Source organism: Elephas maximus, chromosome 25, assembly GCF_024166365.1.
Source record: "Elephas maximus indicus isolate mEleMax1 chromosome 25, mEleMax1 primary haplotype, whole genome shotgun sequence".
NCBI lineage: Eukaryota > Metazoa > Chordata > Mammalia > Proboscidea > Elephantidae > Elephas > Elephas maximus.
In genome coordinates, this window is record NC_064843.1 from 4357575 (window position 1) to 4373458 (window position 15884).

The following is a 15884-nucleotide window of genomic DNA, read 5'->3' on the forward strand; positions in this document are numbered from 1 at the left end:
GCGGTGCGCGGGGGCCGCCGGGAGCGGGTCTGGGTGGCCGAGGCGTCCCAGCAGGCGCAGCGCGGGGTCAGGTGCGGGTCGGGCGGCGGCTCGAGGCCCGCGGACAGGTAGGTCGCGCGTCCCGGCCGCCCCTCCCGCCGGCGTGAGGGCCAGGGGCAAGGCCATGGCAGTTCGCTGTTCTTGACAGGAACTCGGAACTCAGGGTCTGCGTGGGCGGCGGGGCTTTGGGCGCCGGGAGCCTCCGCCTCGGACGCCCGGGCCGGCCTTTCGCGGCCACCGCCGCCTCCAGGGGTGCTGCCCTGCGAGATCGACCCCAGCGGCTGCCGCAGCCCCGGCCCTGTGGCTTGTCTCCAAAGAACGGACGTCCCTTTCTCGTAGCCTCCTGTGGCTCCTGGCGAGTGCTGGCTCGAGGTGGGCGAGCAGGCCTGCGCCCTGGCACAGCCGGAACTTAAAGAGCTTTCGGTTGCCCAGGCTGAGTGGGAGCGACCGTGTTCCAGGACCCGCGTGTGAGAAAGCTGAGCTTGAGCGGAGTGCGGCCTGGTGGCCGGGCGCTCAGCGCCCGAGGGCGTGTGCCTGCGCGTTCGCACACGTGGCTGGGGTCCTCCGCGTACCGGGAGGGCGAATCAGGGATGGGACAAGAGTCCACATACGTCCTGAAAGGCCACAGTCGTTGTTGTGAGCGGAGTGACCTGGAGAGGCCAGGGCTAGGACTGAGGAACTCCGTGAGTGGTCCTGGGAAGGCTGTTGGCCACCAGGTGGTGGCAGTGGAGAAGGAGGAAGCAGGCCAGTTTGGGAGAAGTGGAGGCAGAGTCAGGAAGCTTGCTGAAGAGGTGGTGGAGCAGGGGTCAAGAGTGGCCCCTGGGGTCCTGGTCTGAGCAGTTGGCAGGACAGACCACGGATGGGGTGCTGTGTCCCAGCTGTGGAAGCTGGTGGGCAGTGAGGTGTGGGTTGGGCCACCCCTGACTGATTTGGGCGTCTCAAGGCAGGATGTACACGCTGCTGTCGGGCCTGTACAAGTACGTGTTCCAGAAGGACGAATACTGCATCCTCATCCTGGGCCTGGACAATGCCGGAAAGACGGTGCGTGCTGGGGCCCTTTTGGTTTTAGGCCTTCAGCTGCACACTGACCACCGAGACAGATGTTGAACCCCTTTTGAGGCCACAGGAAGGTCACCCCCCAGTTCCTCTCACATTGATCTGCCTTCTCAGGAGTGGGCCCAAGAAGGGACATATGGGAGGCAAACTTGGAAATTGGCTCTGCCTGCTGGCTGATGGTGTCTTCCCTCCTCAGACTTTCCTGGAGCAGTCAAAAACCCGGTTTAACAAGCATTACAAAGGGATGAGCCTGTCCAAGATCACCACCACCGTGGGCCTGAACAGTAAGTTGGGCCTTCAGGCTGCTCGTGTGGGGTGCTGAGCCCTGGGACGCTGCAGGGCCCCTCACGTGCCTGTGGGCAGCCTGCTCTTCTGAAACACAAGTGTGGGGGAGGTGGGAGATTCAGAGGAACAGGGTCACAGCCTTGTGCTCTCCTTCCCCAGTCGGCACTGTGGATGTGGGGAAAGCACGCCTCATGTTTTGGGACCTAGGGGGGCAGGAGGAGCTGCAGTCACTGTGGGACAAGGTGAGCTGCCGTGGGAAAGCGTGTGAGTGTGTGTGTGTGTGAGTGTGTCTCTGTATGTGTAGAGAGCTTGGGCCCCGCCACCCCACCTCTCCAGGCACCACCTGCCGCCACCCCTTTCCTCTCCGGACAGTGCCCCTTGTTCTCAACCGCCCTCAGGACCTGACTCAGCCTCTTTCCATCTCGTTAGCAGCTGCTTCATCCACTTTGTTCCTGAGGTTTCTCTTCCTGATCCTACCTCAGGCTGCCTAGTTGCTTCCCCAGAAGCAAGGAAGTCCTTGGTTGTTCTTAGCTTAAAAATTTTGTTGCTAATGATCACGAGACATGGACAAGTGACAGCCGAGGACTCAGTGCGGGCAAGTTGCAGAGGCTCTGTGGTGCTTAGCTGGTGGCCACTTCCAAGTCTCTTCTGATGGGTTTGAGCGTCTCCTCCCTCAACTTGGGCTTCAGTCAGCAAGACCTGTTTTTGCATGGTGGTTTCTTCTCTTCAGGGGGACGGCTTCCTCAGAGGTGGACAGCAATGCCTTCTCTTTTGACGTGGGTTTTGGGCACTTTGGAGGTCTCAGCATGGGGCTCTTCTGCCCCTACACCCCAAGACAACCCACACGGGATAGAGTTGGTCTTCAGCTCAGCCGTGTGCCTGCAGTGAGCAGACAGACCAGCCCCTCCCACAGAGAGCCCCTCTTCTCAGATTGGTGTGGGGCAGGACGCAGAGGTCCCCGCCCTGATACCTGCCAGTTGCCTCTGTGTGGGACCAAGTGCCGAGTGCTGGTTTCTCACCCCAGCAACAGGCATCCAGCAGTGTTCCTCCTGCCTGGCTTCAGCTGAGAGAGCGGCTGTCTTGCCAGCCAGAAGCTCTTGGCGTGCTCCGTGTGACCACCGGCACTGGCCGGAGGCTCTTGGCGTGCTCCGTGTGACCACCGGCACTGGCCGGAGGCTCTTGGCGTGCTCCGTGTGACCACCGGCACTGGCCGGAGGCTCTTGGCCTGCTCCGTGTGACCACCGGCACTGGCCGGAGGCTCTTGGCCTGCTCCGTGTGACCACCGGCACTGGCCGGAGGCTCTTGGCCTGCTCCGTGTGACCACCGGCACTGGCCGGAGGCTCTTGGCCTGCTCCGTGTGACCACCGGCACTGGCCGGAGGCTCTTGGCCTGCTCCGTGTGACCACCGGCACTGGCCGGAGGCTCTTGGCCTGCTCTCTGTGACCACCGGCACTGGCCGGAAGCCCTTGGCCTGGTTTTTGTGACCACCAGCACTGGCTGGAAGTTCTGGGCCTGCTCTCTCTGACCACTGGCACTGGCCAGAGGCTGACCGAGCCCAGGGCTCTCCTTATCAGAACACCAGACGCACATGGGAAGTAGAATAGGCCACATGGGATACATTTCCTTGTCACAGGCCAGGTTCTCAAGCAGACACAGACTGGGGCGCGGGGTGTTTATTGAAGATCAATACCTGGGAATAGAGCGGGGAAGATGCAGCCGTGGGTAAAGTGAGAAGTCATGCTTCAGTGCAGGTCCGGGAAGGTGTGGTCTGGCAGGCTGGCCCTTTGCAGATCCTGGAGAGCTGAGAGTAGGGCTTTCTGCAGGCACTCTGTCTGTGGCCGGCAGTGGCTGTGCTGCCTGGGCCACTGTGCACACGTGAGGTGGCTCCTCTGGGGTCCCAGCGGTCTTTCCTCATTTTCCGTCTGCTGACCTTCTGGGGCCTTATTGTGCTCAGCTGCCATGTCCGCTGGCCCCAGTGGCTTACCTGGCAGAATGACCCAGAGTCCGCAGCAAGCCCTGGGCACCGAGCCTTCCCCATGTGCAGTCCTGGGGTGGGGCACCCAGTCCCGCATGTGTTCCCCCAGCGCTGTGGACTGCAGCCCTGCCTCCTGCAGCTGGGCTCAGTTACCTCTACACGAGGCGTCTCCTTTTGGTAACTGGGGTCCCTGGACACAAGCCCAAAGTGGTGCAGCCAGAGTTTGTAGTTGACTTGCCTTGCCGTGTCCTCTAGTGAGAGTGCCCTTTAGGGACCCAGGCCTCAGGGTGGAGGGCCAGTGGCACCGGCCCCAGCATATCACTGGAAGGGGAGGGCCAACCCCCTGCTTCCTCCCCGGTTCCCAGACCTGTGTGTCCTTGAGGGAGAGGGGAGGTATGCACCACCTGAAGGTACTTCCTGCAGGAACTCCACGTGAAGGTCCGTGATCAGTGAGTCTGCTGTGTTCTGGAGCTTGTACCGTAGCAGAGGGCGGTGCCTAGGTGTGAGCACATATAACGAGTGGCTAGCTGCCAGTCATAGTCTAGCTGGTACCTCCTTTTCTGGGGAGTCCCAGTCTAATGTGATGTGACAACATCCGTACTGGTGTTTGACCCGGTGAGCCCTCAGTGCTGCTGGAGAGTGTCCTTGGGCAGGGAAGACAGACTTACACGCAGTACACACGTCTGCAGGAGAGTGGGAGAGGCCCAGTGTAGTCAGCCTGCCGGCATGGGCCCAAAGGCTCCTAGAGCAGTGACACCCCACCAGAGCTCCACACTGTTCTCTACTACTGCAGGGTGTGTGGTTGGCAGCAGTTTTCTCAACCTTGTCAGCCACTGTGGGCCCCTGTGTGCATGCACCCATCACATAGCATGGGCAGCTTAGTCGGGCTGGCCACAACGTTTTTGTCGCTGGTGGGTGCACTGGTGGTCCTTGGTGTAGGGTGCAGGCCTCTCCGTGGGCCGAGTTTGCTACTCCATGCCTACTGCCTGATACTTGTCCCAGGCTTCGTGGTGCCTGCTCTTCTGGCCTGGCCGTGTGCCACCACCTATGGGCTCTATGCCACCACCTGTCTGGCCTGCATCCACACATCGAGCTGGCCTGCCTGCACACCAGCCACGAGTCTTTCTCTTTCTGCTGGTTGCACAGGGCGCCCCATCAAGGCATTTCTGGGGCTGGTGGCCTTAAGCAGTCGTCACCCTGCACAGGCCAGAGAAGCTGTCTGTGTGCAGGACTTGCTGCTTCCAGGGTCTGAGGAGGCCACCAGATGCTGGCAGGAGGTGCAGGATGCATCCGTTTGTCTTACTTGGGAGGGCAGCCCTGGCTTCTTGTCACTGGGCCTCTACACGGGGCCCTGTCACCTGAGAGCACAGCCTGCTGAAGCTCCTGAGTCCAGGGTGCTGCTGGGTCCCGGCTTCATCCCATCTCTTTGTGCACACCTTTCCCTCAACATGTCTTGATGCAGCCCTTGACCCCACCCTCTCAGGTCACCACCATGGACTAGGCCCACAGCCCGGTTCTTAGGAGCAGATGCCAAGGTGGTGTGTGGGGTATAGGACGTGTGTTGGGGTCAACACCTTGGTGGGGAAGGGGCAGGCACAGAACTGGGCATCGGCTCAGGCGGTGATGGCCCATTGTCGTCTCCGCTTGGGCAAGGTTCTCTTCACTGAGGCCTGAAGGAGCTGGTGGGGGCACTGCCACCCACACCTTGAAGAGGGTCCAGGGACATGCCTCCAGTCTACCATGTTCCCCGCACTCCCTAGAAGTGCCCAACAGGCACCTTCCAGGGGGGCTGCTCCTTGCGTCCCACGTAGTGTCCCTGTTCCGTGAGCTGTGGCTCCCTGTTTTCAGTACTATGCCGAGTGCCACGGCGTCATCTACGTCATCGACTCCACTGATGAGGAGAGGCTGTCTGAGTCCAAGCAAGCATTCGGTGAGCAGCACAGCCTTGGCCAGCATTGGAGGCAGAGGTGCCTGGGGGTGGGGTGGAGGTGGAGGTGCTGGGGCCCAGGTCATCCCTCATGCCCCTGCCTGCCCACCCCCCCAGAGAAGATGGTCACAAGTGAGGCGCTGGAGGGTGTCCCCATCCTGGTGCTGGCCAACAAGCAGGACGTGGAGGTGAGCCTGGTCCCTCGCAGGTGTCAGCGTTCCCCCCCCACCCCCATTGCAGGACAGCGATGGTCGTGTGTTCTGGGGATTCATGGCCTTCCTCAGACACTCCAAGCCTGCCTGCCCCGAGTGCACAGAGCCCTTCTCGGCTGGCACCCAGGAACCCCAGCTGCTGCCCTTGGCTCCTTTCCAGGCAGGCCCACCAACCTTCCATCTTTAGCAGGCCAGCACAGTTTTGTCTGTGCCCCTCTTCCATCCAGACACCCACCTGCCCCTGTGTGCTGTCAGCTGGGGTGTGGTGGTGGAAGAAAGCTCTGGAGAAGGGCTGCTGGAGCCCAGGATCAGAGTTGGAAGCCCAGACGCGCACCCCAGGTGCCTGTGAGAGGCCTCACTCAGGGTGTCCACTGTACCAACCCAGCCCCTAGGCAGCACCGCTGAGGGCAAGATGCAAACCCTGGGGTACCACTGGCTGCTGCTCTTGGGACCACAGTCACCAACATCCCTGCCAGCGAGGCCCCATCTCAGCAGCCATGTGGGGACTGGAGGTGCGGAGGGTGAAGGGCCATGCTGTGCAGAGGGACTGGGCCTGCCCTCACGTTCTCACCTCTCCCAGACCTGCCTCTCGATCCCTGACATCAAGACAGCTTTCAGCGACTGTACCTCCAAGATCGGCCGGCGGGACTGCCTGACCCAGGCCTGCTCGGCACTCACAGGGTAAGTGAGGGCCCAGGCAGGTGGTGGGGGGGATGCATGTGGCCCCCACGCTCATGCCCACCATCTCTGCAGCAAGGGTGTGAACGAGGGCATCGAGTGGATGGTGAAGTGCGTCGTGCGGAATGTCCACCGGCCACCACGGCAGAGGGACATCACGTAGGCATGTGTGTCGCAGCTGCCATGGGCACTCCCTGCAGCTCCAAGGCCCGGCTGTGCTTTGCCTCTGGTTTTATTTGTTTGTGTCTCAGACAAATGTCGTTGTGTCCAGAAATACGGAGGCGTCTGGAGGCTTCTGCAGGGGTGTAGGGGGCGCTGAGTTGCTTGCCAATCCCCACCCCAGCCATTCTGGAGTAGGGGGTGCTCCTACAGGGCCTTGTGACACCACTCTGGCGGTGGCTGCCCCCTAGCCCCCCTGCCTAACTCAGGGTTGGGACTAGGGGGTAAGGAATGGTGTTTTCCAGAGCTGCAGGCGGCTTGGAGTGGGGCAACCCACAGTGTCACCCTGTGTGCCGTGGCCTCAGGCACCCTAGAGCCATCTCTCCATCTCATCCCCCAGGGCTGGCACAGCATGGTACCTGTGATCTCTGTCCTCTGATCCATGTACTCACCATGGGGGGTCTTGGGAGGGGAAGGGCCCCTCAGTGGTCATTTGACTGGTGTAGAAAAGCTGGGAGCTTGGGCTGGAGGTCTTGGTGCCCCCACCCCTGCCTGGTAGGTTGGGGGTACCCAGGGCACAGAGTCCTCCTTCTAAATGCCCGGCTGTGATCTGGGCACAGTGTTGGGGAGGTGGGTCCCCATGGGACCACGGTGGCATACTGGCCTGCATTCCTGGTAAAGGGGCATTCTTGGGGGCACCCTGAGCCCCCATTCTGGGAGAGCGGCGCCCCCACCCTGTGTCTGTGTGTGGGGCAGTTAGAACCCCCTTTCCAAGTCCCTCCTTCACTCTGTCCTCAAGCCCTGCCCTTGCAGGTCTGGCCAGGGTGGAGGGTGAGAAATAAAGCTGATCTGAGCAGCTCGTTCTTCCTGTGGCCCAGGCTGATGTGGGGGAGGCAGGTGAAGAGTGGGGCCCCCACTGTTGGCACTGGGACCTTGGCACGTGGCTTTGCCCTGGGTTTGGGGACTTAGGCTCCAGAGGGGGTGGGCAGGTGAGGCCTGGGGCTCCGCCAGCGAGGCTGGTGGGGAACATAGCTGGCCACAGGCTGGGGGCCTAGTGGCTGCCTGGGTCAGGTCATAGTCACACTGGACGTACCTCCTGGGACCTGGGAGGAATTCTTGGGGGTGAGGGTGAAGGTGAGTCAGGGCCAGGGTTAGGGGTATACTGGACTACATGGGGTATCTGGGCTACTGAGGCCCCCCTTTCCCTGGGTGCTGATTCTGATGGTCCTTTTAGGGGGCAGCTGCAGCCATCCAGGGGCCTTGGGGAGGGGCTCGGTCTCCAGCCATGAAAGGACCAGTTGGAGGGGGAACTTGAGTCTCCAGGATACTCTAGAGCCTTCCGGAGGCCAGTCCCAGCCTGGCCCAGAAGGGAAAAGCCTTGTTTCCCAGAAAGCAGGCAGCGTGCTTAGGGCTGTTGAGTCCCTTCCTGGGAAATTCCCGAGTGAGCAGAGCTCAAGTGGGTGAGGGGGGGTGGTGGTGCCTGACCCTTCCCGGCACTGTCCCAGCCACTGAGAGCTGGACTGGGGGCACCTGCATGGTTTGGGGCGCCGCCTTGGGGGACCTCAGAGGGGGACACTAGGTGGGAGAGGGCAGGCAGGGCATTCAGCAGCAGATTCCCGCACCCGCCATCCCCGGCCACCTCCCACCATCCCTGCTGCCGCGTGTCTGGCGCCCAATCCAGGTATCTACCCCTGAAGGCAGCCAAGCGGAAGGGTCCCACTCGGGAAGTCCCGGGGTGGGGACAGGCAGGACACTGACTTGATGCTCCCACCGCCCTGGAAGCAGACGCGTGAGACTTTGCAGCTACAGAGATACAAATGGTTTTATAAAAATAGTTAACCCTGTGGCCTGGTGCGTCGTCGGGGTTGGGGGCAGCTCGTGGACAGGGTACCTGAGCGGGGTGGGGCGGGAGAATAAATAAGGCCGGGGGCAGGGGTGCGCTCAGCGCGCGGGGAAGAAGCGTGTGCGGACGCTGCGCTCCAGCCCAGCCAGCCTGGCGTCCCGCAGCGCCAGCAGCAGCCGCGCCCCCAGCGCCCCGTCACGCGCGTCCAACTCCGCCAGCTGCTGCCGCAGTTGGAGCTGCAAGGCGGCGCGACCTTCCTCCCGAGGCGGCGGAGGCCTCCGTCCTCCTTGGCCCGCCAGGGCCTGCTGCAGCCGCAGGAGCCTCTTAAAGGAGATGTCCTGGAAAGCCACGAAGTCCAGGAGGGCGCGCTCGCACTCCTCGTGCCCTGCGGGAGGACAGGGGCTCGGGTCAGTCCCTCACGGGCTGACCGCTGGGGGTAGAAGCGCTGGACGAGCAAAGGTGGAAAAGGAGCCCATCGGCGCAGGAGCGTGGGGGCGGGGGTCGCTGGTCAGACCCGAAGGCGAGACCAGCAGCGGGATCCCAGGAGATGAGTGCGCCGCCCAGGCGGCAGGACGCGCGGTGGGGGCGTGTCTGGCGGCGGGGGAGCAGCGAGGGGGATTCGGGGCTGGGGCGGGGAGTGTGCTTGTGGCTGCTGCGAGGGGCGAGGTGGGCTTCAGGGGAGGGCTTGGAGTAGAGGCATGGCGGACCTGGGGCCACTGTTGGAACGCTCTGGGTCTCTCTCCCAACGTGAGGTGGGATCGTATCTTACCTGCCTCTAAGGCAGTCTCGGCCCCAGAGACCACCTGGAGTGCTTCACGCTCCAGGCTTGACTCAGGCCTAGCTCCAGAGACTGCAGGCTGGAGGCGGAGCTCACCTGGCTCTAGGGTGCTGAGGGAGAAGTTGGGGCAGCTGGTGCACAAGGCGTCATGGAAGGAAGAGCCCGCCACGTTGAGGGTCAGGCCCAGGGCCGTGCAGTTGCGGTGGGGCTGGCAGCGCTCTGAGCTCGAGCTGCCGGCCGAGAAGGTGCCTAGGGGGCATGGCTGGCACTGCGTGTTCTGGCTGGGGGTGCCTAGGGTGGGACGCGGGAGGATGGGGTCACGAGAACTGCTGAGCGGGCGCCACTCCACTCTGCGTTCCCACTCGCCCGGGCACCCACCGGGAGCGACCACACCCGCGCCGGGCGGGCACTGTGCGTGCTCCAGGCAGAAGCCAGCGTGCGCGAAGAAGCCGGGCTGGCAGCGGCAGGCTCGGTTGTGGGTGGTGGTGCACGGCCGCACCTCCTCCTCGCGCTCCCCGCAGATGACGTTGCAGTAGCGGCAGCGCTCCAGGTAGTTCCAGAACTCCGTGTAGTGACGCGGCGGGCACGCGCGGCACGCCGTGGGGCTGCCCCGGCTGCAGGGCCGTAGCATGAAAGTGCCCGGCGGACACTGGCCACACACTAGCCACTCACGCGTCTCCGCATCCCGCCACGGGAAGGTGGGCGCATCGGTCGCCGCCCCGCGCACGACCAGCGCCAGCAGCAGGGCGGGCAGCGCCCACGACAGGGCCTGGCCAGTCTCCTCGGTCACTTTCATGGTTCTCAGTCGAGCGAATGTCTACGGCTTCCGTGGCGCTCTGGTGCGGAGGAGACGCAGGGCTCACTAGGGCCGCGAATACAGCCCGCCCGGGGCCCGCCCGCCTTCTCTAATGCCCAACCAGGCCGAGACCCAGCCCTACCTGCGGTCTCCCAGTGCGCCCCAAGCACGCGCCTCCCGGGCAGCGTCCTTTATGGAGGAGGGGGAGGGCGGGCCGGACCAGCCCCGCCCCCGCCCCCGCAGGGGGAGGGGGACGTGACGGCCAGGGGGAGGGCCGGGCGGTGACCCAGTTTGGACAGCGTCGGAGCCCCCGCTCCCCAGAGCCTCGGTCCGTGGGAGGCTCCTGGAGGGGGTAGGGGTGCCAAGGGGGCAGGGTGTCTGCAGCCCCTCCTCGCTGGGGGCCCCACATTTGCTGTTTTCCATCAGGGATGACTCAGGACTCATTTGTTTGAGGCTGATTGGGAAGAGACCTTGTGCAGGCAGTACAGAGATGTACAGAAACGCACTGCCAGCAGCTTTATTCAGAGGGGTTCCAGGTATCAAAGGCAGGTGGGGGCCTCGCTCAGGGGCCACTGAGCACTCCCAAAGGAGGATGGCCTGCTCCCTTCCTTCCAGGCCTGGGCTCAGATGTGAAACCCCTGGGGGTTCCAGCACAAGCCGGCAGCCAGGGACTGTTTTGGAGAGACCTTTCTGGTGACCACAGACCCCAAGGTGGCCCAGGGAATCCCTGCCACCCCACCTGCCTGAGGCCTGTGGTGGACCCAGCCCATTGTCCTGTGGGTTCTTGGCCAAAGAGATGCTGGTGCTTGGTCCAGACCAGAGAGGCAAGTGTCGGAGCAGGGTTCCTCAGCATCCGAAGACTCGGGGGCCCTAGGCCACCCACAGGCAGTTCACGGGGGCCCTGCCCAGAAGACCTGTGAGAGGCTTTGCTTCCTGGTGGCAGCACGGCAGGATGGGCAGGTCCTAGAGGCCTGTGGGGACACAGGGCTTGCTGGACAGGCTGCCTGCATCCTGGGGGAGGGAGAGGCCGCGTGCCCTGGCGGGGGGTGGGGGCCGACCTGGAGGTGCTGGCGCCAGCAAGCCCGGCAGCGGTGGAAGTCGCAGTCAGGGCACTGGAAGGTCACCTCATCCTCTGCCCCGCAGCCGGAGCACGTGGGGCCCTCTGCACGGGGCTGTGGGCGCACGTGGGCCTCAACACAGGCCCCCTCCCCTGACCTACCCCACGGGGACTCCGATCGGCCACAGGAGGGCCCAGGGAGTGCCTGGCTGGGTCCTGGGGAGACAGCGTCGTCGGCGCCTGTGCTTTTTGCTGGCCTCTGTTCCCAGCAGGAGGAAGTCGTGCTCTGGACCTTGCCCGGTTTCTCAGACTGCGGGAGGCCTGGGGACAGAGGGCGGAGTCTGAGGAGGATCCTGGGTGCTGTTCCTCCCCCCAACCACCACAGAGCTGAGATGGGGATCCTGGGGTGATGGGGCTTAGGGAGGCGGGAGCATCAGGGCAGCACACCCTACCCAGTCTGGCAGGTACTCTGGCCCCATGGGTGGGCTCAAGGCCAGGAGGCCTGGCAGGGCTGGTGTCCCTGGCCCCCGGGGGCTCCATGCCCCTACCTGGGGTGGGCTGGCCGGTCAGGTCTGCACATGTCTGCCGGAACTGCCGCTGGTGGTGCGGGCGCATGAACATGCCAAATCCTGCAGAGTGGGGTGTTCAGCCCTGAGACCGCCCCCCAGACCCTCACCCCTCCCACCCCACGCACAGCCCCTGGGCACTTGCTCTGCAGCAGCGAGAAGTCCTCAGGCCTGGCGGTGGTGAGTGCGGCCACCACAGCCACCACCTTCTCATAGTTGTCATCCTTCTTGTAAGCGGTCAGCGCTGCCAGGAGCTGGCTGCAGCCTTCGGATCCCAGGGCCCTTTGAGCATCTGCCAGGTAGGTGGTCACGGTGGGTCGACCCTGCTGTTCTGTTCCCAGGTGACCGCTGGGTTTTCCTGGCAAGAGAGGATTGGGCTCAAGGGCTGTGTCAGGTGTAAGGACTTGGAGCACTACAGGGGAGGGCAGAACCAAGAGGAACCTCTCCATGGTGACTGGGGCCCGGAGGCTCTGCCGGCATCCCAGGGTCTCCAGCCTACAGGTTACCTGTGGCAGAAGGGCTGGTGGTCAGATGGAGCCCACCCTGGTTGAGGTGCCCTCTGGAATCCAGTTGCCTGGCTGCGCCCTTGAAGACAGTCAGCTTGGGGTTAGGCTCCCGCCTTCCTGGGGAAACATAAGCACTGAGGCCCCATAGCTCTCCTGGGCCTGAGCCCAGAGGGAAACACCTTGTGTTCCCAGGGGTCTGGAAATTCCCCACAGGCAGAGGGGGGGCTACAGAGGGAAACTGGGCCTCAGGGCCCCCGATGACGACAGGACCACTGCCTCAGAATCCAGGCACAATGGCACCCCAGGGCCACCACCAGGTACCAAGCTCAGAGGGGGAGGGCCAGCTCTCAGGCTGGCTAGCCTCCTGGGGGAGTCTTCCTGCCCAGCCAGCCCCCCCAGGGGGGGACATCTGTCATTGGGGAAACCCCTATTTAGGTGTGGGTTGTCCATTAATCAGCACAGGAACAGGTGTTGCATATTCAGGTGCACACAAGGGCATGGACAGATGGGGGAGCGTGTAGGGCCGGCGGCTCACCCCTGGGGTCGGGGGCTGGCTGTATCTGCTGCCCTTGAGAAAGGTTGTGCTGTGGCTGGTAGCCACAGCCTTGGCCAGTCAGCTGGAGGCAGGCCTCTTCAAACTGCTGCTTGTGGTGGGGCCGTACAAACTGGTAGAGCCCTGTGGGGAGGGGGCACCAGGCTGAGGACCCTGCCCATCTCCTTTTCGGGGGACAACCTTTGACTCAACCTCTGTCCCCCTTCCTGTGTCACCTCGGAACAGGCTGTGCTTCCTGGGATCCTCAGCAAAGAGGGGCCCGAGGCAGGCAGCCAGGGCGGCGAGGTCGTCAGAGTCCTTGTAGTCCCGTAGGGCCTGGGTGAAGGTGTCAAAGTTGGCCTGGCTCAAGGCCTGCTTCACAGCCACCATGAACAACTTGGCTTTGTCCACCTGCCCACTGGACACCAGCTCCTGTGTCTGGAACACAGGCAGGCACCAGTCAGGACCGGCCATGGGCTCCGAGGCCCAGAGAAGTGCCAGCGCCAGCCTGCCACCCCAGCCCCCATGGCCAGAGCAGACACTGGCCGACATGAACCTGCCCTTCCCAACCATGCCTCTGTTCTGCCATCAGCAGGTACCCTGCCTGTTGCTGTCCGTGTCCTTCAGGCTCAGGCTAGGAGCGGGTCTGCCCTGCACTCACGGTGCCCACAGTGGCCCACCACGCTCACTCCTGGAGGCGGCAGGGGAGGGCAGTCATAGGAAGAGAATGCCGGGTCTGGGGCACATCCGGGGTGGGCAGTAAGGGGCCAGCTGCAAGCCCAGGGGCTGCAGGTGGCTTCCAGATGATGCTCTGGGCACACTCTCGGAGCAGCCTCAGGGCAGAGACCAGGCTCCCCGCAAAGCCGGGTCCTGGGTCAGGGGTGTTGTCTACTCATTCAGCCCTGCACCAACGGCAGGGGAGCAGCTTCACAAATACTTACGGCTCAGCATCACCCTATTTGCCTCTGTACCCCACTTCTCCCACATACCCCAGCCCTGACACTGGACCCTTGACTAGGAACCAGAACCGAGGAAACCAAGCTAGGGAGGGGTCCAGCCCCCAGGCTTCTCTACCCACCCATGGGGACGCCTCGCTCCTCCCTCCTGCCTATACAAGACATCCAGCCCAAGCATCCCTCCTCTGTCTACAAAAGCGGGGCCCAGCCGCTGCATCCCTCACCCCTTTCTGGCCACGGTTCTCCCAGGCCCAGGCACCTTGGTAACAAGCCCACAGACTGTACCCTGCAGCCCTCCCCAAGTTCAGCCTGATCCTTCCCAGAAGCCAAGAAGACAAACGCAGTGGTACTCGGGGCTTTCCCAGGCGCTGGGGGGCTTCCTGGATCAGGCTGTAACTAGACTCCTCATGATTGCTTTCATGAGGCCAGGAACAGACAGACGGCTGGGTGCAGCGTGCCACTCCAGTGTCCACAGCCAGGCTGAGCACAGTGCTGTCTCTATCTCCCAAGGCTGTGCAGGCCTCGGATCCAGTGTACCTGAGAGCCAGAGCCAGTGGCCAACTTGGGACACAAAAGGGCTCTGTGAGCCCCCCGTGAGGACAAGCTTCTTATTCCACTGATGGCCCCTGGTGTCACGGGAGCAGCGTGCCAAGGGGGTGCCTCTGGTGTCACCTGAGTGTGGTGCCAAGGGGGTGCCCCTGATGTCACTGGAGTGGGTGAAAGGTGGCAGGGGGCCCACTGCCTGAGTGCCCTTGTGTAAGGGCACAACAAAAACAAAACCCAAACCTGGGGACACCTTGGAGCCCACCTGCAGTTTACAAGAAGTGTGAAGTTTGGGGATGTGCTCACCCCCCGCAGGCTGCCATCAGCCACCCCAAGGGTGGGAAACGCTAGGCCACCAACCAGGGTGTCCCCAAGCACACATGGGAGGGGCTGTGATGTGAGAGAATGTGCAACAGAACCATCGCCTGGCACTCTCAAGGGTATATTGCCAAGGAGGATAGAGAACAAGGCGCCAGGTGACTGCCACCATCCAGGGCCCTGGGCAGGCAGGGACACCGGGGTCTTAGGGGCTGCTGTGTGGCCTATGGAACAGTGTCCATCCCGTCTTTGGGGTCTGATGGTTGTGCAAGGGGAGGATGATGGTGCAGTTGTCACACTCAGGGGCACTGCACGAAGGGGGGTGGCAACTCTTTATATTCTTTCTGCAACTTCCTCATAAGGCTGAAATTACCCCAAATAAAAAGTTAAAAGGAGTATGAGGAGACATGCCCACAGTGCAGTGTCTTCTGGGTGCTTGGTTCCTGGTCCCCTAAACAAGTGAGAAGACATTTGTAGGGTGGAGCAGCGCTCCAGGGAACAATGTCCAAAACCAAACATCTGTGAGGAGACACGTCAGCCAAAGAAAGTGTGTCTCTGTCGGGGTCCAAGTCCCCCATCACTCCGCAATGGTGTGCTTGAGAACCCCCACCGTAAACGTGGAGATGGCAACTCTCCAGACAGGGATTGGACTGGACTATAAGATAGACAATGACACTGGTAAGGAGTGAGCTTTTCGGCTCAAGCAGACACATAAGACTATGTGGGCAGCGCCTGTCTAGACGGGAGATGAGAGGCCAAAGGGGGACAGAAGCTGGCCAAACGGACACGGGGAATACAGGGTAGAGGAGGTATGTACTACCTCATTGCGGGGAGAGCAGCTAGGAGTACATAGCAAGGTGTGTATACCTTTTTGTATGAGAGACTGACTTGATTTGTAAACTTTCACTTAAAGCAAAATAAAATAAAAAAGTGAAGATGGCAGCAGCAGGGGCCCCTGTGCCCTGTCCCTGCACCTGCCACACTTTCCCTCCTGCACCAGCCATATCCCTCCACCAACCATGCTTTCCCTCCTGCACCGGCCACGTCCCTGCCACACTTTCCCTCCCTGCACCTGCCACATCCCTGAACCAGCCACGCTTTCCCCCCCTTCCTCCTGCCTCTCCACCCGGCCAGCCCCAGCCCCGTGAGGAAGAGGCTCTGGGTGGGGGGCTGATGGGTGTGTGTTGGAGGGGGGTGGTTCTGATGGGGAGTCTCCGATCGGGGAAGCGGGGGTGTGGAGGGGGTGTTGCTTCTGACAGGGCGAGGACTCTGAAGGGGGAGGGTAGGTGGTGCAGGGAGGTGAGGGGGTTGGTTCTCATGGGCTCTGTGAGGAGGCCTGGCCCGGCACACCCCTGCGTGGCCTCCCTCACTCCCTGCCTCAAGGGCCTCTCTCATTCCCAGTTTTCTACCCCTCGCCCCCCCACCCCCAGCCTCTCCGAACTCCGGAGAACAGGGAAGGATGACTCTCCCCCGGCTCTAAGACACACCGTTTTCTCTAAAATTCCCTCAATGCTAGTGAGGCCCCAGAAAGTCCCTGAGTCCCCCAGTTCTGCCCACCCCCCAACCCAGCAGTCTCCATGGCTGTCCAAGAAAGCAGCCCTTGGAGGGTCCTTCTGGGCCCTGCTCTGGCCCACGGCCCCCACCCAGTACCATGCCCA

At 62.6% G+C, this 15884-nt stretch overlaps 3 protein-coding genes across 16 annotated transcripts in view; 1 reads left to right on the plus strand and 2 right to left on the minus strand.

The window, feature by feature from the left end:
• Positions 1-10453, plus strand: ARFRP1 (ADP ribosylation factor related protein 1). Of its 5 annotated transcripts, XM_049868866.1 has the most exons (9): positions 19-107; positions 188-411; positions 987-1080; positions 1292-1379; positions 1540-1622; positions 5204-5285; positions 5400-5470; positions 5880-6175; positions 6248-7194. In XM_049868866.1, the coding sequence occupies exons 3-9, from the start codon at positions 988-990 to the stop codon at positions 6333-6335; spliced, it is 801 nt and encodes a 266-aa protein (XP_049724823.1). In that variant the 5' UTR covers positions 19-107; positions 188-411; position 987; the 3' UTR covers positions 6336-7194. The 5 variants fall into 5 exon arrangements, with proteins under 5 accessions (XP_049724820.1, XP_049724819.1, XP_049724823.1 ...); XM_049868863.1 differs by lacking the exon at positions 188-411 and having other exon boundaries at positions 1-107; XM_049868862.1 differs by lacking the exon at positions 188-411 and having other exon boundaries at positions 2-107; positions 983-1080.
• On the minus strand, positions 8178-9972 carry TNFRSF6B (TNF receptor superfamily member 6b). Of its 4 annotated transcripts, none has more exons than XM_049868858.1 (3): positions 9891-9972; positions 8944-9788; positions 8178-8559 (listed from the first exon to the last, which is right to left on the minus strand). In XM_049868858.1, exons 2-3 carry the CDS (start codon positions 9746-9748, stop codon positions 8273-8275), a joined length of 1092 nt encoding a protein of 363 aa, XP_049724815.1. In that variant the 5' UTR covers positions 9749-9788; positions 9891-9972; the 3' UTR covers positions 8178-8272. The 4 variants fall into 4 exon arrangements, with proteins under 4 accessions (XP_049724815.1, XP_049724817.1, XP_049724816.1 ...); XM_049868859.1 differs by having other exon boundaries at positions 8180-8559; positions 8944-9243; positions 9331-9907; XM_049868861.1 differs by having other exon boundaries at positions 8181-8559; positions 9049-9243; positions 9331-9907.
• Positions 10454-10629: 176 nt separating the features above from the next.
• The window catches only part of RTEL1 (regulator of telomere elongation helicase 1), a 30979-nt gene continuing 25724 nt past the window's right edge, over positions 10630-15884 (minus strand). For 3 of the 7 annotated variants that reach the window (XM_049868851.1, XM_049868852.1, XM_049868857.1), the window contains 6 exons: positions 12646-12847; positions 12413-12553; positions 11878-11994; positions 11517-11729; positions 11354-11434; positions 10639-11126 (listed from right to left, as the gene is read on the minus strand). In XM_049868851.1, the coding sequence (XP_049724808.1) occupies positions 10639-11126; positions 11354-11434; positions 11517-11729; positions 11878-11994; positions 12413-12553; positions 12646-12847 (1242 nt within the window). Of the gene's footprint in view, positions 11435-11516; positions 11730-11877; positions 11995-12412; positions 12554-12645; positions 12848-15884 lie in introns of all 7 variants that reach the window. The other 4 variants (XM_049868856.1, XM_049868855.1, XM_049868854.1 and 1 more) reach the window with 4 other exon arrangements.

Excerpts from the sequence above, each read along its gene's own strand:
- TNFRSF6B (XM_049868858.1), bottom strand. The coding sequence starts at position 9,748 with ATGAAAGTGACCGAGGAGACTGGCCAGGCCCTGTCGTGGGCGCTGCCC. Across the intron at positions 8,560-8,943 it reads CGAGACTGCCTTAGAGGCAG|GGCACGAGGAGTGCGAGCGC; the intron begins GTAAGATACGAT and ends GTCCTCCCGCAG.
- ARFRP1 (XM_049868863.1), top strand. The coding sequence starts at position 988 with ATGTACACGCTGCTGTCGGGCCTGTACAAGTACGTGTTCCAGAAGGAC. Across the intron at positions 1,380-1,539 it reads CACCACCGTGGGCCTGAACA|TCGGCACTGTGGATGTGGGG; the intron begins GTAAGTTGGGCC and ends CTCCTTCCCCAG. Across the intron at positions 1,623-5,203 it reads TGCAGTCACTGTGGGACAAG|TACTATGCCGAGTGCCACGG; the intron begins GTGAGCTGCCGT and ends CCCTGTTTTCAG.